The sequence below is a fragment of the Hemiscyllium ocellatum genome, chromosome 18 (assembly GCF_020745735.1).
Source record: "Hemiscyllium ocellatum isolate sHemOce1 chromosome 18, sHemOce1.pat.X.cur, whole genome shotgun sequence".
Classification (NCBI taxonomy): Eukaryota; Metazoa; Chordata; class Chondrichthyes; order Orectolobiformes; family Hemiscylliidae; genus Hemiscyllium; species Hemiscyllium ocellatum.
In genome coordinates this window covers 59407630-59432048 of record NC_083418.1, presented here as the reverse complement: position 1 = coordinate 59432048, position 24419 = coordinate 59407630, and the positions used below count along the sequence as shown (strand labels likewise).

The 24419-nt window shown below is 39.2% G+C and overlaps 1 protein-coding gene across 4 annotated transcripts in view; it reads left to right on the top strand.

The window, feature by feature from the left end:
* The first annotated feature begins 5980 nt into the window (after positions 1–5980).
* The window catches only part of LOC132824245 (Wilms tumor protein homolog), a 92909-nt gene continuing 74470 nt past the window's right edge, over positions 5981–24419 (top strand). For 2 of the 4 annotated variants that reach the window (XM_060838568.1, XM_060838567.1), the window contains exons 1-2: positions 5981–6380; positions 20162–20284. In XM_060838568.1, the coding sequence (XP_060694551.1) occupies positions 5984–6380; positions 20162–20284 (520 nt within the window). In that variant the 5' untranslated portion in view covers positions 5981–5983. The remainder of the gene's footprint in view (positions 6381–20161; positions 20285–24419) is intronic. The other 2 variants (XM_060838566.1, XM_060838565.1) reach the window with 1 other exon arrangement.

Sequence of the window (24419 nt, the reverse complement as noted above, 5' to 3'; positions counted from 1 at the left end):
TTTATTAATTAAATTCAAATTCCATATTTTTAAAATATCTACTCTTGGGATTTAGCATTACCGATTGGGCCAACATGTATTGATCATCTCTAATTTGACTTTAACTGCTGCAATCCATATAGTGTAGGTACACACACATTTTGGTAAGGATGGAACCCAGAATGTTGACCCCACAACATTGAAGGAACATGATATATTTCCAAGTCAAGGTTATAATTGGCTTGGACAGTAACATGGTGGTTTTTCTTGGTGGGATTTAAACCCATCATCCATATTAGCTTGGTCCTCTGGATTACTAGTCCAGCAGGCTGGAGGTGCTGAAAGGCCTAATCCTGTGCAAATATATTTTCTATCTGAGTCAGAAGGTATCCTTTCACATTGATATTGGACTTACCTAGTTTAAATCAAGTGTGAGTACTCAACTTCTCTCTGGAGAAGGACTTGTCCTTAGGGAAATTCAGTACACTTACCCCCTCCAGTATCCCTAAATCTCTGCTGTAATGTTGGTGACTCTCCTGCTCCTCAGATGCAGCCTGACCGGCTGTGCTTTGGCAGCGCCACATTTTTTGACTCTGATCTCCAGCATCTGCAATCCTCACTTTCTCCTAACTGTATTGTTGGTGCAAAGCCAGCTCACTTTGTTCTGATAATTTATCTAAAGTGCAATGTGCTTGTGACAGTTATGATAATTCAAGATTCTCAACCATTAATATGGCCCTGAAATTAAGTGGAGATAAATGCAAAGATTGGAGATACCTGAGCACTGATATGTAAAGATTGAAATCTCCCATCCATATGAACAATTGAATAGTAGCTACTCAGTCACGGACTCCACAAGTTCCCAATTCCCTCTCCTGGGCTGGATAAATGAGCTTCAAACCAGATAGAAATCAAAGTGAACAAAATAAAAATACTGTGAAATTTGGAAGTCCCCCCAAAAAATCCTGGAATGTTAATGCTGATTCTTGCTCTGATGATACTGTCTAACCTGCTGAATGTTCCAGCATTTGTTCTTTTTTTAACAACACACATGAAGGACTGCCTGGTTGGAGTCCTCACACTCGAAATGCTTGACTGAAAGCCTGTGTAACTGATCTGAGAAACTTCAGACATAAATTTCACTGCACATTGTACCTGTACCTATCTTATTCCTTGTTGGGGTGATACTACATTGCAGCAGCACTGAAAGTACCAACTCTGTATTATCACATATTGAAATAGGAACATGTCAATTTTGCAACATGGTGCAACTTGGTACACTGAGTAACTTTGCGCCACATTTGCTGATTAGAGGGTTAAAGAGCCATCTATATATATATACCATTCCTGGTATGTCATTCCTGATGAAGGGCTCCTGCTCGAAACGTCGATTTTCCTGCTCCTTGGATGCTGCCTGACCTGCTGTGCTTTTCCAGTACTACTCTAATCTTGACTCTGATCTCCAGCATCTGCAGTCCTCACTTTCGCCTATATATATGCCTAGCATATACGTGCTAGTGCGATCTGCGTTACAAGTATTTTTCATAAACCCATTTGGATGAGTTATGACACATCTCTGGAGCAAGTGAGGTTTGAACCCGGTTGTCTTGGCTCAGACGTCACTTCACCTCCTGTGCTTCAGAAGAACCCCTGATTATATATCAAACATCCCGAGTGTAATGATCCATCTGATGTGTTAACAACGAACAGAAAAATAAGATGATCACTTGTGATCTTTCACGGACAAGATCCTCTTCCACTTCCAGTGCCAGAGTGTAAGAGACTGATCCTAACCTTTCCCATTGGCGTGTTGCGTGTCCATTGGGAGCTGCACAAAATGAGAGTCCGGTCCGATGGAGACACCCTGACGGTAATCACTTACCTGACCCACTGGAACCACTAAAATAAAGGGACAGAACCGATTGTAAAAACCGAACCGCAAACCAAAATGAACAAATTTGTCATTATTTCAAAATGGAATAACTTCCATTTCCAAACGAGTGAAATGTGATCAAAGTTCAAACCATCAAGGAAAAGCACCCCATTCAGTACAGACTAGGCTCAATTCACCGAGGTGGGCATGTGAAAAAATTGTTTAACTGCACCAATTGACGTTTTCGTGTTTCTTAATAAAAACTATTTGCTTTTCATTTCTGAGAAAGTTTGGGAGTCGAAGATAGTCGCTCAAATGTATCTATTCACACACAAAAAAGCTCGCCAGCGGAAATGGAGGTTTAAGTGTAAAAATTAGGGTGGTTAATTGGATATTTTCCAGTTCAAAGGGAAATTGCCCTTCTCTCTGGTCGAAGAAGGCACGTTCAGTTGAAGTGATCGTGAGTCCCAGCGATAAGGACATATTGTGAAGGTAATAGATAGTCGGTCCTCGCTAATCCTTACACTGCATGTGGGACTGTGAAATTAAATGAATGACGTTCTTTAACACCAAACTAAATCATAACCTTCCTTCTGTGAATCGCGCCGTTTCATTAACGACCCTAAAATCAATTGGCTACATATAAAATAAAAACTTCCAGTTTGACAGTAAATCCGCAAGGAATTCATACTGGACACACCTCTTCCAATGGTTTCGCGCACTTTTGGATGTCTCCACGAAATTCGCAAATTCTGACAATCAACTAATGGCAAAACCAAGGCCCTTTCCCAGCGAAAAAGGGGGGAACATTGTCTTCGTTGTCGTTGCTTACAGCAAATATGCAACAAAACTATAGCTTTACACCAGCGCTCAAAGTGAATCGTGACGTGGGAAAATGGCGAGCTTTGTCATTATCCCTCTCTATCGAGGCGAATTATTTCGCCAGGTTCCTTTTGAAGAATGATTACTTTTAAATGTGCAAGTTTTTCAAGTCAAGTTGTCCCGCTGTTTCAATATCCTTCAATCTGAAGCATCAACTTAAACTCCCCTGGTTAAGTTCCGGTCTTAATCTTCAGTCTTATTCACTTTTGAACAAATCCCCTAAAATTATTTCGAAATCATTTTCAATTTTCAAAATAAACATCCATGTATTTATAAATAGATGAAACGTCTAACTTTATGTTCATTTTTGTTGTTACATTCGAAAAGTTCTATTAAACTTTTTGTTTCAAGCGCTTCCAGCTTTTGAGGGGAAACTGCATTTTTAAAAAAGCTGACATTTATATATTCGGGCAAGTTAACAGTTTGTAAAATATAACAACTCCCAGTCTTCGGTTGGTTCTAGGCTCTTTCTCACAGTGACCTAATATCGAGTCCAGTCACACCCTGGAGGAATTTAATGAAGAAAGGTGCGGTGTAACTGACTGGAGGAAAAATCAGTCATATTATTTTTAAAGTAACAGGCACTTTCCTTTCATATTGGCAATACATGACTGGATTTAATGTTAAGACTACCTGCCACAGTAGATAACGACTGGAATCAACTGATCTTTCTTCCCGGTAGTCATTTCGGAGAAAACATAATGACTGTCTTAAAAATCATATAAAATTACATCAAACATAATGCGGTATTTTTGTAAAATCTTCCGGTGAAAATTAGAGGAACCTATTTTATATAGCACAGTAATATAATCAGTATATTGCAATTAGACGATTTTGTCTCAAATGATTGATATACTTCACTATTCTTCATGCTTACTTATTAATAGACTTTTACCCCGCCAAATCCTTTCATATAAATGTGCTGATCTTCAGATATAGCCGTAAAGTCTAAGAAAAGAAGGTGCAACTATAAGCTTTAAGAAAAAAAAATGCGTTATATTACTGGATCTGCTGTAATGTCATGAAACGGTTTTGCTTATAATTTACCGAGATAACAAAGCGTTTGCATCAAGGTGTTGGGAGCTGCTTGGGGCGAGGATTTAATTTTGCTCAAAACAAGTGATTTCCACCTTTTTTTCCCCACTTCCACGTAGACACTGATACTTAACAAATCATCGTGATGCAATTAGACAGGGGGGGAAGTTCAAACGTCAGAGGTTCACAATCGCAAGCCATTCCAGCAATTGCGAATTGTTCTTTTCCATCCCGAGATTATTATTTAGGAACCTAAAGAATAATGAATGTCCATGCTTCCCACAAAGTAGTTTGAGGTGAATAATTAATAGTATTATGCTGTACGCTTGTAATCACGCGGTTTTTGTTTTCCTAATGTTGCGCCTTGGAAATAAAGGCGTGTGACCTGTGTAATTTCACACCTCACTATATTTCACTTTGTACAGTACAGACAAACTCATTCAGTTACTGGCACAGCATTTTCACTGCACAGTAACTGCGTTCCATTACTTAGAAAGTATTCTGTGCAATAAGGTAATCACCTCCACTGTTAGTCGGTTATATCATTTGGTAAATTAAGACGTTTAATCTAGGTGGAAGTGCACTGCATAACTGCACTTTTGACAATTGTTTGCATCAAACTTGCTCTGGAAGGCTATCTTCCGGGCATTCGATTTAGCTTTCACCTGCTTGTATGAAAACAGATCTCAGTTATCCCAGAGCTTTTTTTTAAAAGAAAGCAAATTAAGGACTTCGCTGTTTAACTGACCGTCGGATTCCTGGACCGTGTGAAAATTAAAAGGAAAACATGTCAGGCAAAAAGTAATTGGCTGCGAGGGGAAAGTTCATTAACGTTTAAATGGCCGTTTATGTACTGCTCGTTTCTTTAATGGATTGTGGTCTGTCACTGTGGAACTGATGCGTCTCTTCTGTTCTCTTGCGCTTTTTTTTTCAAAGCTAATAGTTTATAATATATTTCCAATCGCAAATTCTCTACCCATCCATCAACAACCCCGTATTGTGCGTTCTCAAATAAAACATTAGGTGATAAGTTGCTGGTTCACATTTTCGAACACTCTAGCGAGGATATTGCACATCAATCCATCGACAAATCAACAGCCAACTGACATTAAACTAAAAAGCATTTTCCAGGTCGGAGCAGTATAATGATAGTCGAATTATATAAAACAAAAATGTTTTTGATTAAAAAATATATGCAAAGATTTCGATTATTTTCGGTGATTTCAAATATTACAAACATAAAAAAAGAAGCAACTGGCTTGCCCAGAAACAGAACGTTTTGTGCTTATGTTTTTTTCAAAAAATCAAGCAACAGTTTAGATCGTTCTTTGAGGTCCCACCAGCAGATATCGTGAATCTGAAATCTCCGACAAATGCAATGATAGCAAAGCAAAAATAACATGAAATTCTGTGACTTTTCGTTTTTGCTAGACATATTACAAGCGCCTGATTATTCCAGGGAGTCAATTTCGCCCCCATCCAGTATTCAGGTGTACATGTGCTATTATGTTCATGTATACAGATATCAAAAATATGGAGCGCCTTATTCTATATTTTAGTTCGACTTACTGATCTGATCCACTGCCTCCATTATTGCAGAACAAGCTCTTCAGAAAAATAGAGGACAAGTTTGGTTAGGTTCACCACAGAGTTGAGTCGAATGATAGCGCCTTTCGGAATTAGGGATGAATTACCCCCCCCCCATCCACCCCACCCATAAACACACACACACACCCTCGTCCCCATCTCTCCCTCCCTGCCCCCACTCCCTCGCCCAGATTGTTCCTTTCTCGCCAACTAATCGACAGATTACAGCACCGAGAGAGAGAGAGAGAGGGAGAAACACACACACTGTGTGGACAGGGAAACTGGTCCATGTAACCAGGGAGGACGGATCTCGATCAGAGAGTTTCCAGGCTCCACCTCTCCTCAGTATTTGAGGCTCAGAGTCACCAATCCAATCCGACACATGAGCCATAGTGTTGCTGCTACTAAACACGCACAACTCGCCATCCTATCATACATACCATTTGACAGCCTCAATACAATAGCGTTGCAGACTGTGTGAAGAGCCTGGAAGTTTGACCAACAAGAGGAGATCCCAGCCCTGGGAATATTGTGTTGGAGGGGGTGGAGGGTGGAACGGATTCATTTAGAGAGGAGAACAAGAAATAAACGATTGATTCGTTTTGGTTAAAAGATTGTTTGGACACCATGGGTTCCGATGTGCGGGACCTGAACGCTTTGCTGCCGGCAGTCTCCACTCTGACCCCGGGGAACAGCAGTTGTACCATGCCGGTGAGCAGCGCTCCCCAATGGGCGCCGGTGCTGGACTTTCACCCGGGGGCTTCCTACAGCGCTCCGATCGGCCACCCGTCCTTCATCAAGCAAGAGCCGAGCTGGAGCGCCAGCGAGCCCCACGACGACCACTGCCTCAGCGCTTTCACTGTTCACTTCTCCGGTCAGTTCACCGGCACGGCCGGGGCCTGTCGTTACGGAGCGTTCGGCGCTCCACCGCCCAGTCAGGCGCCTCCGAGTCAGGCGAGAATGTTCACCAACGGCGGCTACCTCAACCATTGCATGGACACGCAACCGCCAGCCAGGAACCAGGGTAAGAAAACAGCAGCAGACAAGGAAAAGATTTTACCATTTTACCTCCTCCCCTCCGCCCCCACAAACTGTCAATTAAACCCGGGGTAAAATTCAGAAAGAGCAGCAGAAGTGGATATTAACAGTGAGTGTCTCAACAAAAAGAAAATCCTAAAAGTATTCAGTTCGGGCGATTTTATTTGTTAAATTGGTTTCTCTTAATCTCCACCGTGGATGTGACAATGTAGAACTTAAACCAGAATTTAAAAGTTTGATTCAAAAAGGGAGTGATGCTATTGCTGGAGGGGGCTTTTTCACTGCACCAAAGTAACGGTTAATGGTATGGGTTGCAGGACACTTATTCTTAAAATAAAGTTGGGATCAGTCCGACGTAGATTGGGACACCCGTTGCAACACGCGTTTATGGCTAAAATGCAAAGGCGTTTAAAAATTCTATCTGTAGTTTACAACATGTTCCCACTTCTGTATTTTGCGTTTCTAGCTCGTCTCTCTCAAACGGCCTCACGCACCCAAGTTACTCTCAGAAGCGGCGCGACATTCACTGATCAGGCGCGGTGTACTTTTTTAAAACCAGACCTGAGCACTTTGGTTTTTTTAAAAAGACGTTCCCAAGGTTGTGCACCTTTTTTAATTCCGGCACTCGGGTTATAAAAGGTCCAACCTTTTATAAATCACAGTTCTTTGTTGCAGACAGTTTAAAACTGTGTTCCATTTTGGCAACGGAAAATTGGATTGAGTGCATGTAATTTCAAATGAAACTGAAATATAATTACTGGAAAGAAGAGTGTTTATGTGATTGTAAACGTCAATTAGGTGCTCACAGAGGTATAAAAGCAGTTGATATCCACAGGAATGGACGAAAGTGAATTTATCGACCTTATATATAAAGGTCGTATATATAAAGCGGGGTTCAATATGTAATTGTGAATGCTTTCTGCAGATTGAGGTGCCAGTGGGTGTGATTAATTATAGATGATTCTTTGTTGCCAGTTGTGTTATATTAAAGAGTTGCTTTGTAGAAACTCATTTCTCATTCATGGATGGGAAGGGGTGTGGGGGTTGGGGGCTGGAATAGTGTTCCCCTCAAATGATACTTGGAGGATTGCGTTGGGAAGAAACTTTTTTTTTGTTGTGTGAAAACTCATGTTTTACATTGAGGTTGAACTGAAACATCTCAGGCACCTTCAATTTAATACACGCACTGTCTGCTGACAAAGCTCTAATGGGGTTAATAGTTTAAAGGCAAGTCATTTTTGAAAGGGAAACAAATGCAGAGTAGTTTGTAGTTACTGGTCAGTAAACTGAGCGGATTGGAAACTGCGAAATCAAAACAGAACGGGGAAAGGAAGGCGCTGGCAGACAATGTAAAAATGCAAGGCATTTGTTTTAATGCAATAATCTGAATCCCCATGTGTCGAAAATCTCTCATCACCCGTTGCTGCTGTTGTGTTGCCGTTTAGAAAGCTCTTCTACGCAATACAGAACAGGGCAGCGCAGGAGAGATTAAAACGAGCTACATAGTCTAAGTGTTTGAGATATTTTTACTGCCATCCTTTGTACAGTGTATTTTTTGTGCATTGGGGATCTCAGACGAAATCCTGCTGGATTTTTCTTCCAATATCTGATACCGCTTGCAATATATCCCTTTTACACAATCACTTTTACAAATATTACTCTTACAGAAATTTCACAGACTTTTACAATCCCGCTGGTTTTATTTTCCTGAAATATAATAATGGGTTCAATGCCCTCAGCTTACAGCTCCCTGGGGGAAACAAGTTCAGAATTAGTAAATAATGTTTCCCTTCCCCGTGGATATTGCTGTGAAATCGATTGAGAATTCCTTCTTTGGAGGGTCTGGTATAAACAGCAAATCGACAGGAATGCCAACGAATTTGAAACGAGAGTATACAATGAGCGTCTATTTGCTGAATCCGGCGCATGGACAGCAAGGCGGAATTCATCTGCCCTGACCGTGGGATGCCTGGATTATTTCTGTCTAACTGCGTTTATTGACAAATTGGGGGCGTTTCTACGGTTTTTAGTTGGGATTCTTGAATGGTAGATAGTGCGCTTTTGTTTCCTGATATCCCCACAATGTGCTAGTGAATAACAAGATGAAATGGGCTGGAGGAGTCCATTAACGCCGGCATCGACCAGTTGGGCAGAATGGCCTGTTTCTATTTTTTATTTATTCAGCCAGGTACAGGGGCAGACTGCAGCTTGTTGGACGGAGGAGGGGACCTGATGTAAACTATCTCAAGGCTGCAAGTTTAGCAGTCTGACTAGCTTTTATAATCGTGGGAAAGGCGCTACCTTGGCTCGAAGATTGTTTTCTGCCAAGTCTAAGCCGTGAAATGATCAAACGGGGGCATCTCTGACTCAGGGACCAGTTGAAACCCTTTGAAAGACAGTCTCCCAGATTTTGCACAAAAGGTGGGACAGGGAACGTGTCTAATTCTTTGCCAGCACATTCTAGTTGTTTCATTTTTGGGCACTTTTTTTGACATTCTGGCAAGACCCTCAAATAAAAGAGACCTTGCCTTCAAATGTCTTGTTCAGCACTGAGAAAAGCTTGGGGGAGGAAGAGGAGCTTCCACACTCCAAAGCTGTAGGTCAGGCTGATGAGGGAAGGTCCCCAACCTCGAAAACAAAAAGCTTTGGGTTTTTGTTCAACGGGAAGGTCATCGGTTGATTGGCCAACGCCACTGTGTAACCTCCGTGTATCAGGTGCTGCATTTTCCAATACACTGGGCAGAGGAAAGGGATGCTACAAATGTTCCCCAAAATAAGGACTAGATCATTGGGGAAGCACACACGCGCGCAAAGCCATTAAATGAAGGTGTGTTGTCTATTCGGTTATGAAGGGTGTAGAGGGATATGGGCCAAATGCTGGCAAATGGGACTAAATTAATGTAGGGTATCTGGCCAGCATGGACAAGTTGGAATGCACGGTGTTTATAAACTGTATATCTCTGACTCCGTTATTTGTTGAAAGGTTTATTGCTTAGGAACATTAATACTGTTCAAAATCTCGTTTAAAATCCTTGCAATTCTTACCTAAAGATAAAAGTACACATGAAACTTTAACATTACAACCGGAGGAGATATCTGGAAAAGAAGTTTCCCGTTTTGTTTTGCTGTATTGGCGAACAAAATGATGGATGGCTCTTTAAGGATTAATTAGCAATATAATTCTGAACCACTGCTTTGCAAATTAGAGCTCGCTTTTAATACTGGCCGTACTTTCGATTTCAAATTTTCAACTGGAGTTTGAAGTAATTGTAAAAGATCGAACCCACTCGTTAACAAAGCCTATTGAGAAATATTGCGTTTACTCTTTGAATTAGAATAAGTTGATTTTCTTGTAAAGCGCGCCATTGTTTCTCCCCGCGAAGGACGTGGTACATTCAGAATTAAATGCAGAAAGCTACATTTAATGTTTCTCACGGGAAGGTTTCGTGGAAATAAATACGGTCAACTTTCACCCAAGCGAGTTACTGTGAATGTAGCGTGTGTGCATCTGAAGATGCCCTGATAGAATTTTGTCCGTCGACCCAATACTGTGAGATGCTGCTCACAAATTCATCAGTCAGTCTGAGCGAACTTAACTGTATATTTTTCCATCCCGTTATATTCTCAGTTTTGAGGAGAGACTGTCAATACTGCGAGACAAACCAGCAGCGGCAGAGAATTAATGATTAGTTATAATGTCGGCAGCTCTGTTTCAGGCACTGATCTCCGTTTTGTTGTGAGACCGTGCAGACTCGGCATACCTGTATTTCAAAGGTGCACCTTCCTCCCACGCACACACACAAATCTTGGTCACAAAACAGAATCTTCGGCATAAATTTGCAATATGTGTAATTGCGTATCCTTTGGGAAAACAACTTTAACCTTGTGGCCGTAGAGAGATTTGGAGGATGTGGAGATGCTGAATTTAGTTTTTAATGTACTGCTGTTAAAGTGACAAATGAATTCAAGGTGTAATGAGTAACAGGGACAATTTGCTCTTCAACAGGTAACGCCAGTAGACGGACGAACTCTCTTCCCGCGTAATATGCCAATTTACCGCAGGGACTTAACAGTCTAAGATTTCAAAATGCATATATCGAACCCGGAAACGCGGTTCATTAATAACAGGCTTTCACGCGAGTGCACTGTCTTCACAGTCCATGTTTCCCCAGTAGGTGACTGGGTTAGAGCGAATTGGGAATGGAGAATTGAAAGTGACAATAGTTTCGATTTATGGGAACCTGGCTTGTAACAAAACATGTTCCATGGTCTCCCGGTTGAGACTAAACGGAGAAACTCAGACCTTTTAAAACACCTAGTTAACTTTTCAAATGTCCACTTATTCGGCTAAAGCAAATTCTATTCTAATTATACGTTTGTCCACATAATATCAGCATAATTACTTCATGTAATTCGCTGCATGTAGAGTCTTTGAGGTGTATGGTATCTCAAAGAGATCAAGCTCTCTGGACAGTCGAGATTTTTAAAAAAAATTGTCCATTGTGACTTTGCCCCATCTTTGACTCAACGCAGAAGACGCCACAAATGGCACGACAACTGATCTTATCAACCAAAGGGGTTTATTTAAGCAAAAAAAAATTATGCGTTTTAATTAAAGTAGGAATCCGGTACGTGTTTTTTTTAAAAACGTCTAGTTAATTGAAAGTGGGTGCTGGAAAGGTTGATTTACAGCGGGGTATCCTGGAGGGGTCAAATGCAGACGCGGGTCTTTTTCTGTCACTTGCAGGTTTCTCACCCCGGCTTGTTTATTTATTTATTGATCAAGACAATTAGCTTTCTGTGGTGGGAGGCTGTTTAATTTGATGGAAATGTGGAACCTGTGCGGCGGAGGTCCCTTTTAGATTTGGTATTAATTTGTCAGGATCAGCAGTATCAAGACACGGAAACGGGAGCAGAGAATTGTCATCTGCTGGACAGATGGAGGCTGTCTTTCTCCGGATAAATATTATTATAACAACAAACTATAAGCGTCCTACTTTCATTCCTATCAAAACAACACAAGCCAAGTCTTCCTTCTATAAATTACTATATATACATTTAGAATCCATGGCCCCCTTTTTGATTGTTAGTTGAAAGCACTGACCAAACCACTCGACTTCCAGCATTTCAAGATATGAAACTGATTTTATTTTAGCTTATAACTGGAGTAAAACGATGCGTCAGTCTTCTGGGGAGGGTTTTTTTATGTTGCAAAGGCGTTTTATGGTGTTCCAGACTTTCAACGTACATAAGACTGTAAGATAAAGAGCTCAAGAATTTCAGTACCACCAAATTAAAGAGTTGTAAGGTGTAGAGTGGAAGTTCCTTACGTTACGATCGTAATGCTTATTCATGGAGCAGGTGCCCCCCTCTCCCCATTCCTAAACTCACCCTACCAAATTATAAGACAGAAACTCGACCGCGCCCGTGAAGATTTTACAGAAGCGATTCGAACTCGATATTTAAAATTTAATACTAGGAATTTCAAGAAGGAAAGGTTGCCTCAGCATGGAAATAATTTCATTGTCTGGAAATATTCCCCTGTCCGATTTCCGCGCAATACAGTCCGTTTTACCCGATCATCGCATTGTATTTTTTATTTGGCACCACCAATTTAAATGCTGCGGAAAATTGAACCTGCACGTTTTGAGATTTGCCAATGACCAATCTGACTTGCTTTAGGGATATTTTCAAATAAAAGAATTATGGTTTCCATAAAAGGAACTCGTCCCTTTGAGCAATCTGATTTTTAACTCAAGTTTCGGGAGCAAAGAAACACTGCAAATTTCTTCAATTTCACTTGTAGCTACTGAAACTTGGTTTCAGAACGCTTTTTGAAATAAAATTCCAGTTTCACAATTCTCAGTATCAGTTCACTATGTCAAAATCGGAACTTTTACAAATTTCTAAAATAACTTCATTACTGGATTTTTTTGTACAATCTTTATTCTTTTATGGGGAATATAAAGAGTAGACTGGGTGATATTAATGAGCAGTATATTCACAATTCATTCTCAAAGAAACAAATTCCGAAATACAGGCACATGGTTACACACTGGGAGGACTGAAACGTGGGTTTGAAAGACGATGATGATAAAGGTACTGTATAACCACTGGAAAAGATTTTTGCAATGGTTTACTACAAATGATAGAAGTCGCGTGTCTATTGCTTCAGGATTTTTGTTGTTAATGTAGGGTGACAACCTAAAGCTGGCTTTTAAAGTATTGGAGTGGCATCTTTGCTGAGCAATTCACTGGGATTCAGTCCATCAGTTCAGTAGAAAGTGGGCTCTGTGCAGATAGCGTTGGGAATTCCAGCAGCTACCAAGAAAGACCAACACCAAAATACATTGAAACAGTGACAACCATTTACAATTTGGCGTTTTGAACTGCGCCATTCATGCTTTCTGAAACCCTATGGCGCACTTGTTGTCCTGGTTAGCTAGGGCGAGTCTCCAAGCTTGCGTTTTCAAAACGTGGTGTGAATTCAACTGTGTTTTCTTTTAGATTTTTTTTTGGTTGTCAATTTAATCGCAACATTTTTGTATTGATGTCGATTCCAAATAAAGTAATCGACCATTTCAAAACTCAGAATTCAGAGCTGAGCGATAAGGAAATGTAAAAGATTTGTACCTTTACCCTGTCCCTGGGTTCGTAACTTTTATTTCAATGATAAAGTTGTATTTTTAGCAAATGTGTTTTTAAATAGTTACTGAACTTCAGTATGCCCACCTATTTAAAGGAAAGCAACTTGAAGCAAGCAACGAAGGTACAAATCACTGGGAAGTGGTTAAACCTTTGAATTAATTGCAAACTCTTGTGGGACCTGATTTACCACCCATGATCTATATATGTTATTTAACCCATTGTTGTTGGAGGGTGGAAGGTGGGTGGGTGAACGAGAGCTTCCGACTCATTAGGACAGATGGGCTATGCTTTGTGGAATTCCCAAACGAATCTTGTCCAACTCCTGGGATGACATGAAACAACTGTAATGATTATCAGAAACTGCTTCATAAGAAAGCAGAGAGCAAAAAAAAAACTGTCCTCCAGTTTACAGAATTTACTGAACACATGCCTATATTGGAGTTTGCTTCAAGGAATTATTGAAAGTATTTAACTAAATGTCAGAGTTTACTAAGGGAAGGGAATAATTCTCTCTTGTGTCAAGGTTTCGATACTTCATAACGGATACTGTCAATATTAATATGTAGATATTGATCATTTAAGACCATCTGATTTCTCTTATTAAAAAAAAGAAGAAAGATTAAAGGACATTCTTCTGAATATCATCCCAATATTCAGATGCCTGCAATGCCAAATATTGCATTAACATTTTGCTATTTCCACCCATTGAGTCCAAATCTGAGGTATAAAGTCTGTACAAAATCAATACCTGGATCATTGATTCATAGTACATTTGGGCTCGAAATTCTGTATTCCTTCTTGTCAAAGCACTTTTCAAGTTATGAGTTGGATTTTGGGGGAACTATTACTGTACTAAGAAACACTTTACCAGGTCTGTAAACATCTTGATACGTCAATCTGGAGCTCATTGATAGCTCTTGGCTTTCTGTCCAAATTTGGAGATGGTCTCTATGTTGAGGTTGTGGAGAATAATTGGAACATCAAATTAATTTTAATTTTATTAGCTGTTTTAATATTTCTATCATGTCACACTGTTTATATTAAGAAAACCCAAGCTCCCACAACCCACTTTCATAATGTGGAATTGCAGGATTATTAATTATTAGTTACCTTTCTGTCTACTACTTTAAAACATACACATGCTACTGAAGACTGTTACAGTAAACTAATATTACTAACTTGGAATAATAATCAATGTTTCTAGCCAAACGCTATCATTTTATTTGTATTATTAATTGCCTTGCTACACTGCAGGCAAGATTTTAGTGAAAGGGTCAGCTACCATTCCTAAATTATTTTTCTTTTATGCTGCTTGCAAATATTTGCTTCATGCCTAATGTAACATTTTATTAGTATGCATCAATGGGGCAAGTTGACATGTTGATCCAAACTAATGTATGGTCTTATCAGTTTTTCCTTTCTCATCAAATACCTAGAGACAAAATTGGATTTTTTTGTGTGAAATAAAGTGATTTATATACTGCCTAATGAACCATTGAGTTTCTACTAAGTAAAGAAAAACAGAGTGCTTTAAGAGTGGAGCTGAAAGCTGTAACACAACTGAATGCCTCTGACATCAGTGAAGACATGAGTTCACCCCAACTAACAATGCTGTATAAATTCATCAAAATCCAATTATTATATTACATCTTGTAGCATATTCCTAGACTATTTGTGTCTGGTACATTTACAGGTAGCATAGGTACAAATCTCCTGTAGCATAAACATATGAAGAGTCATTGTAGAGCAGGAACACAAGGTTATGGGACAAATGGTTCTTTTGGCACAAGAACTATCTGACCAGAAATGCTCATGCACACAATACACAAACTAACTGGTGCTTGAAGTGTCCATGGACATACTATAAATCAACACTAGATTATTTTGTTTCAAATAGTATTTCTATTATGTGGACCTGTAATTTTTAGATAGTCTTCCACTTAAATTAATTTTATGCAGTATTAATAAGTAACCCATGACCTGGAATAGAGCCATTTCATTCACTGATTACATTTCTGACTTATACTATAATAAATTTTCCCTATTTTTCAATTGCACTCATTTATTGGACTTCACATATTTTACCATAACTATGTTACTTCAATTGAGTTTTCTCATACTTATTTTAAGCTCCTCAAGCTGTCATCAAATTTTATTATTTGAGTTGATTGGGTTCTTATTTCTACTTATTGTCATAAGATGGATTCTTGTGTTCTGCTTTCAAGGCCAAGATATTTTTAAGTTGATGAGAGATTGAAACTGAAACTATAACACAGATATCAAAGGGAATGGAGAATATAATGTAGAAAACAACATGAATATGATCCTGATATAATCAAATTTAAAAGACACAAACACTTAACACCACCTGAAGATCTGAGCATTTTGGTTCACAGACGTGAAATAATATGACAGAAACAATGCCATTCAGCCCATCATACCAGTCTAGCTGGATCATTCAAATTGTTTTGCAATTAATACTATGCCATGGTTATTTCCAGATGGGCATTTTATTAATCTGACGTATATATTCAATTCCTCTTTCAATGCAGTTCTGACATATTTCTGGCAATGCATTCCAGATCATTACAATTTCTTTTAATTTCTCTTGACATTCCTTTGCAAATTATTTTAAATTTCTTCCAAGATGGTGCTTGAATTTTTAACTTGTCAAGTATAGTTGTGCTTCAAATATTTGAAAAGTATTTAGAATTTGAACATAACAGACTATTTCCATTAGTAGAATGCCAAGCTTCTCTCAATTCTTATTAATACCAATCTTTGCAACATATAATTTGATTACTTACATATTTGATTTAAATATTGTAGGTATCCAATTTGTATGAACTTGAAGATGATTTTGAAAGTTGGAAAGTGAATTAATGGAGAATTGATCTGTGCAAAACTCCAAGAATCATATTCCTACATAAAAATGCTGTGTTCTGTGCTTGTGGATGTGAATATTTTAAAGCTGGCAATTATAAGCATCCGAATTTACATTATATGTAAACTGTATTTCCAGTTATTTTATATCCAGTTTCTAGTTCTACTCATGTATTAATGAGTAACCTTCTGTAAAGTTGGAGTTCACAATAACAAATCGCAGAGCTGTCTCTGTTGTACGCAATCCTTGAGTAGCAGATTACAGTCATATTATATTCTGAACCTTTCTCTGAGCTCAACCAAAACTTGCATGCAAGAAAGGCATATGAAGCTCCTTTCCCTAGCTGGAAATTTTTAAAAATATTGATACAAAGGAGCAAGTGGGACCATCTCATTTTTCATCATGTTGGCAAAACTCACAAGCATATTTATAAGCTCCTAAGAGGTCAATAATTTGAGTAGATATGCTCAAATAGATTAACATTAATTATCTTTAGAGTGACCTTACCAGGTACATAATGAAATAATTAATATTGAAATGCTTAAAATTTCCTATAGTTTTTTTTCTTTGGTGTTGTTTTTATAATCATATAAAATGAACAGTTATAAGGCATGGATTATTCTTTACAGCTTTATGTTCATTCTTTTTGTACTCTTCTGTTTTGACCTCTTGAAAATAATTACTCATGCTGAGGTAGTATTAAAGTATTTAAATTTATTAACCAAGTAGAGTCTATTTTATGCCTTAATGGTAAGTTTTAGTGGACCTTTTAACCACAAGATAGCTCAGTTTAGTGATTCCAAATCCACCTTGATGCATTATATATTGCATTATATAAATAGATTTTTCTTAGCCACTGGACAGACCTTAGCAACAGGCTGAGATTTTGTTCCTTGCATGATGTGCTATAGCTTTTGCAATGCAATTCATTGGCCCAGATGAGATCAGATAATTAAATATTTTAGTCAGAGATTAGATAAACTGCCATTTCTGTACACCAGATTCTTCAACAATAATCCACCAGGGAGGTTTTATAATTAATTTTGATATATTGCATAGTAAAAACAGAAAATATTGGGAATACTCAGCAGATCAGACCATTGTCTATGGATGGGGAACCAAATCTTTAGCTCGGTGACCTTTCTTGTGGCTTTATCTTTACCTGTGTCATATTATAGGCAAGGTATGGTGGATTATTTCATAATACTTTGATATTTACTCTTTTCTTGATGATAAGAGATCTTATCAAAAATCATTCCATTGCTTGTTGGTTTTTATTTGTTCAATATTCATGATGTTCTCCTGGACTTAGTGCTTTGACAGAGACATTTCCAATTACATTGTGAAAATGTGAAATATGACTTTTAATTCTGACGTGAAAGTAAAACTAAATTAAACTTAAAGTGTTAGCTATCCAGGAACTTACAAGGAAATTGATCTGTCCATCATTCAGCTTTGATTACTTAATGAATAGACATGCATAAATATGTATTCCCTATTTCTTTCAACATGCTTCTGAGTCTCTGCTTTTCTCTTTAGCTCCTTCAAAATGTTCTCACTCTAGACTACAATAGGGCTATACTTCAGAAGTAATTCATTGGTTGAAACTTAATTTAGGATGCCTTGAAGTTGTGCACAGTACTGTTTCAATTCAAATTAATTATTTTGCTTTTATTCTAGCCCTCCCCCGCAACACTGTTAAATGTACAAAATATTTTATTTACTCTCAATTTATCATCGTATGTTATTTCATCTGATGATGTCAGGTCTCCAGACATCTCTGCTGTAAAGCCAAGAAGGAAATCTCCCATAACTGTTACTCTCAGCTCCTCAAGTGTTTTGTCTTCCTATTGTATCTGCGACACACACACGCCCCTATTCTATCAACAAACCTTTACAGGATTAGGGTTGAATTGGGTTCCTCGCTGTACACAAATGTGTCCTCGCTACTGCTTCTTGTCTGGGAAAATAGCCTGTCACACAGCTCTATTATCGTGTTCTTTACTCAGGATAATTTGCCTGCAACTCACAAACTCTTATAATGCTGATTTGGAGATGCCGGTGCGGGACTGGGGTATACAGAGTTAAAAGTCACGCAATGCTAAATATAATGAAAGAAGTGCCATGGAGAAAAGAGAATAACAACCTTTATTTACAATGGATCCGGAGGGAAAAATCGTTATTTAACCATGCAATAATCTTTAACCATCCACTATCTGTTTAACGATTTGGATTTAAATCGTTTGAGATGTAGTTAAAGCGGTATTTCACCTCACAGTTTTATTATCGCTTCCTTCTAAATTACAGAAAATTATCATTTGCTTATTTCTACTTTGTTAATGATGAGTTCTGGTATTTTTTCTGTTTTGCGTCCATTCTCGCTAATCAGTACTTTGCGACTATTCAAGGTGAAACAATCCCGTGGCCCCAAATTAAACGCATTGCCTCAAAGCAAAAGTTGAGATTGTTCCTCGATCGGTTGAAATGATTCACAAATTGCACTTCGGCTGCATTTCGATTCTTCCAATTGTACTTATTTGTCGTGGGGCGTCAACTTCGTGTGACCCTCTTTGTTTGCACAAACATTTTTGCATATACTCGTTTCCTCCCCTCAAACACTGTAGGACCCCAAATAATTTCTGCAGCGAATATGCATCAACAGTTGTGCGAGTACCGATTAACACCCAAGACTTAAGACAGCTTTCTGCTTGCTGGAACACTGATTGCTGGATGACTATGATTTAAATCCTCTCGTTTCAGTTAGCTGTCGTTGTCCAATCTGTCCATATATGTTTCCTTATGTTTGAACGTCAATTCCGAAACTGAACAGAAACATTTCGATTCACATTTTTGAGAGCTTTATCCACTGTACTCTTTTTTTCACACTTCGATCTTATTCTATTCAGTTTCAACTTCCTTCCGCCTTTTATTTTTTAAACTGGTTTCTGCTGTTTGAGGTTTCCTTCCATGACTCATAGCGCCTGTATTAGCAACAGCGCACTATTTGCCTTAACTGCATTGGTCCGAGACCCAGAATCCATCGGTCTCCTTCACCTTCCCCAGCTTCCTCATTCCGAACCAGCTTTGTGTTTTTGTACTTTGGAGGAAAAGCTATTCAATCATTTCCATTGTCATGCGGTCAAGATAATTGACATACAGCAAATACAAATCAAACATATTTTTAAATATGGTTTCTAACCAGTGGATTTTTATGGGCGAAATGTGATTACCAATGCGACTTTATGTAGCAAAGCATTTACACAGCGCCTCGTCATAGGCATCAAATATCCGAAGCCTTCTCTGCTCTGAGTTGCTTTGATTGACAGTGAGAATTATTTTGTGGGGACGAAATTAGTCTTCTGGGCACAATGCGGTTGAGTTAGCCATGGCGGCTGTAGTGCAGTGTTGATTGAGGTAGAGTCATAGAGATGTACAGTACGGAAACAGACCCTTCAGTCCAACCCGTCCATGCCGACCAGATATCCCAACCCAATCTAGTCCCACCTGCCAGCACCCGGTCCATATCTCTCCAAACCCTTCCTATTCATATACCCATCCAGGTGCCTTTAAAATGTTGTAGAGTTTGCATTTACACTATAGTGTAAAATGGCCAGTAGAAGACTGTGGTTTGCAGCTCTCGCTATCTCTTTGATATCAATGGGATCGATGAAAATGTGTTGTGGACTCGTTACATCTCCCCACCCATTTAACACAATTGCACTAAGTCAAGATCTATCCCCGGTGGGGCTTTTAACTGGCGACCATGCCACAATGCAGCCTCTTTGCATTTTGGTTAAAATTGAATTATAAAATTCTTGATGTCTGCCATTGGTCCCTTGAGCATAATCGATCCCATGGCTCGATTGGAAAACGTCCCGGGAAGGTCCCTTGTATTCTGGTCAAGGCTCTTCCTTGGGGCGAATCCATGAAAGTTGCTTGCTGTGTAAAAAGCAAAAGCTATTGCATTTACACGACATCAGCGATCAAGTTCTTGATTGATGCAAACTGGTTGGGACTCCCCGAGGAAGTGGAAAGCTCCATATCAATGCCGGATCCTTAATTAGGTCCATTTAAGTCAATCCCACTTTACCAGGTTAAAAATCACACAACATCAGCTTGTAGTCCAATAAGTTGATCTGGAAGCACTAGCTTTCGATGCGCTGCCCCTTCATCAGGTGGTTGTCCAATCCAAACCATTTTATCAGGTTCTGACGCGACTTTTGTGTTTGTTTCAGGTTACAGCGCTGTGGCTTTCGACGGGACTCCAGGTTACGGTCACACTCCAAGTCATCACACTCCTCAGTTCTCGAATCACGCCTTTAAACACGAGGAACCCATCAACCAACAGAACAGTATAGGTAACAATTCAGTACCTCAGAGGACAAAGCAACGTTTACTCACGACAAAACAAAACTCACAATGTTTCTCTAGTGTAACTGTTGAGCTACTGAATAATAATTATTGTCATTGCAACAATAATCAGTTCCATTTTAAAATCTCTTAGCGCAGTTTGGACGGGAAATAGCATCACTTTTTTTTTAAACAAAGTTCCTGTATTTGGAGATGCCGGTGTTGTACTGGGGTGTACAAAGTTAAAAATCACACAATACCAGGTTATAGTCCACCAGGTTTAATTGGAAGCACTAGTTTTCGGAGCGACGCTCCTTCATCAGGTGATTGTGGAGGGCTAGATCGTAACACAGAATTTATAGCAAAAATTTGCAGTGTGATGTAACTGAAATTATACATTGAAAATTTGATTGTTAAGCCGTTCACCTGTTAGAATACAGTGATAGTTTCACTTCTTTCATGTGTAAATCACAAAACACTTTTTTAAAAAAGTTGCATTCTCGGGTTAGCTGTTAACAATGGTGATAGCTAGACAATATGTTGAACATATTGTTGAACATATTGTCTAGCTATCACCATTGTTGGCAGCTAACCCGAGAATGCAAATTTTTAAAAAAAGTGTTTTGTGATTTACACATGAAAGAAGTGAAACTATCACTGTATCCTAACAGGTGAACGGCTTAACAGACAATCAATTTTCAATGTATAATTTCAGTTACATCACACTGCAAATTTTTGCTATAAATTCTGTGTTACGATCGAGCCCTCCACTATCACCTGATGAAGGAGCGTCGCTCCGAAAGCTAGTGTGCTTCCAATTAAACCTGGTGGACGATAACCTGGTATTGTGTGATTTTTAACAAAGTTCCTGTAAACTCTTTTCGCTAACATGAAACGTGCTGGTCAATTTTGTGGAGGAACTTTTTGAGACGCCATAGTTGAAAGCTGGAATGAATAATAAACGCTTTTTCAAAGTTGTAAAAAGAATCCCATGAAATGCACTTTACTGATGGCGATGATACATATCAATGCCATCACTATTGTGACATTGGGAGCAACACCAAACAAATGGTTTGCTGGAATTACAAACGGATATGTTCGTAAAAATTGCCTAGTATGTCTACGCCTCCACATTCAGTCCATCACAGGCAGCGGTCTTTGTAGGATTTAATGACTGGGACGTTGGATGATTGGACCATTTGTATAAAGATAGCGGGCTAAAGTACTGGGGGAAAATGTAGGAGATTGGCATTAAGTAATGATGCTCGCTTGATGAGCCCGTGCAGGCACGAATGAAATCATACTACGCCGTGTTAATTACAGCGCTGTAAAATGCCATACACCCTGTATTTTAGCTTATATCGATACATTTCTCCTTGTCAACATGTCTCTTGGGATATAGGCAGGTAAACGTCACTGAGCTTGTCTGAAATGACTACTGAACCTTAGTTAAGATGTTATTTAAGGAGGCGAGGCCGTGTTAACAGAGAGGTACGTCAGAAGAAGTTAGATATTCATATTCCATTGTCTGACATGTACGCTTTCAAGATATGCATTAATAATCTAATACAGTGGCGTACAGGGACACATCTGATTTCTTCAAAACGTTTTTACTGTAACTCTTAAAAATACACCAGAGAGCTCTTGTTGCACTTACTAATATTAAATGTTCAATGAAAAACACTGAGGCGACCCAATTTAAAATGTCTATTGAATGTGAGAAAACATTTGTGAGATGTAATTAATCAGTAAGAGCCTGATCAATGAAATCGATAGTGGGGTCGGATTGATTGTCCTGTAGATACAATAGACTTTTCATATTGATGTAAACATTTTTGTCTACATTGAATTGCTGCAGGTGTGAAGGAAGAGCAGGTTATTGAAAAACCTCTGCACATAGTTGCTAAATGTCCCAGAGAGAACCTTCTCGCTTTCTCAGTTATCCAGTCAAGGTCAGGTTTGGCAGACCTGTAGATCTAAGTGAGGATTTAAAACTCCATGATTTCAGGTTAAATTAGATTCCCTACAGTGCGGAAGCAGGTCTTTTGGCCCAACCAGTCCTCAACGACCATCCGGAGAGTAACCCACTCTATTCCTGAGATGCTGCCTAACCTGCTGTGCTTTAACCAGCAACACATTTTCAGCAGTAACCCACCCAGACCCATTTCCCTCTCACTAATGTACCTACCTCTATGGGCAATTCACCTAACCTGCGGAAGGAAACCCACACAGACACGGGGAGAATGTGCAACCTCCACACAGACAGTCGGCCGAGGCTGGAATCGAACCTAGGACTGTGAGGCAGCAGGGCTAACCCCTTTGCCATTCTGCCGGAAAATGTTCTTGTTAAATTGTTTTTAAGCAACCTGTTCTGACATGCTGTGTGACTGACGTCAGGGGCAGGTGGAATTTGAAGCTGGACCTTCCAGCCCAGAGATAGGGACAATACTACTGCGACACAAAACCCTCCTGCTCCAGCTGGTACAATTACACCCAGTTGTGCAACTGGTCACCCACAAAACACTCATTTTCACTGAATGGAACATTTTCAGAAAATTACATGTTTATGAGGATACTGGCTAACAACTGTCCCAAAATAGTATGAGCTGTAATTTTAAATCCAATCAGCATTGCCACGGGCAGATCTGCATGGCAGGCTGTAAAGTGGGTGATCTCTGAAACCTATGATAGGAAAGTAGGCTCGGATAGATCAATATTTGCCATCCGCTGAATCCAAAAGTTCCACGTTTTATCTTTTATTTTACACCTGTTATAACAACCTCAACTCAACACAAACTGCAGCTGCTGAACATTCTCTAACTCGTTTGTGCATGTTTACATTCGCTTCCAGTAAGGATAGCCCGTATCTCGGAAAGCGAGAGTGTCTGTTATAAATGGGAAAGGCATATACAGTAGTGCTTTGTTACAGAACTACAGCTAAATCGCGTGTTAAACTACAGCAACAGTGCAAAGCACCATATAAACTGAACTAAATTTCTATGATATCGCATGTTCCAAATGCAGGTTACACGTTACTATAAAGAAACATTTATTTGTTGACATCTTCAGCTTATCCCTTTTAGACAGAGGTAAAGTAGCATTATGTGTATGTAACTGGAAGAATCAAGTTCTGCTTCATTATCGTCATACGGGATAAATGAATGATTTCCTGTCTCACAAAAATGACAACTTTGTGTTGAGGTTATTATCTTAAGAAGCACCTTTGTTTATTATAATAATTGGACATGCTACAGCCACGAAGTCGAATTATAAAATTATTTCTCAGGGCTTCCATTGCACTGTTACCTTGATTTGGAGATGCCGGTGTTGGACTGGGGTGTACAAAGTTAAAAATCACACAACACCAGGTTATAGTCCAACAGGTTTAATTGGAAGCACACTAGCTTTCTGAGCGACGTCCCTTCATCAGGTGATAGTGGAGGGCTCAATCCTACAACACCTTCAACATACTCTAGATTAGTAGTGCTGGAAGAGTACAGCAGTTCAGGTAGCATCCAAGGAGCAGCGAAACCGACGTTTCGGGCAAAAACCCTTCATCAGGACATATTGTCTAGCTAGCACCATTGTTAACAGCTAACCCGAGAATGCAACTTTTTTTAAAAAAAAGGTTTTGTGATTTACACATGAAAGAAGTGAAACTATCACTGTATTCTAACAGGTTAAGGGCTTAACAGACAATCAATTTTTCAATGTATAATTTCCGTTACATCACACTGCAAATTTTTGCTATAAATTCTGTGTTAGGATCGAGCCCTCCACAATCACCTGATGAAGGAGCGTCGCTCTGAAAGCTAGTGTGCTTCCAATTAAACCTGTTGGACTATAACCTGGCGTTGTGTGATTATTAACTGTTACCTTGAACATTCAACACTTTAAACTAAAGTCACAAATAATTGAATAAAGAAGAAACGTGGTAAAGCTAGGCGAAGCTATAAAAGGAAATCTAAATTTTTAACGGCGTTATGGGATTAAGGAGCGGTATTGGTGACTTTGTACAAAAAAAAACCCATCGAATGTACGGCACAGATGTGGAGCATCCCGATAACTGCTCGTCATAAATTTATGATCCACACGAACCTCCTCCGACCGTAAGTCATCCATTGCGTCTGTATTTCCTTCCGG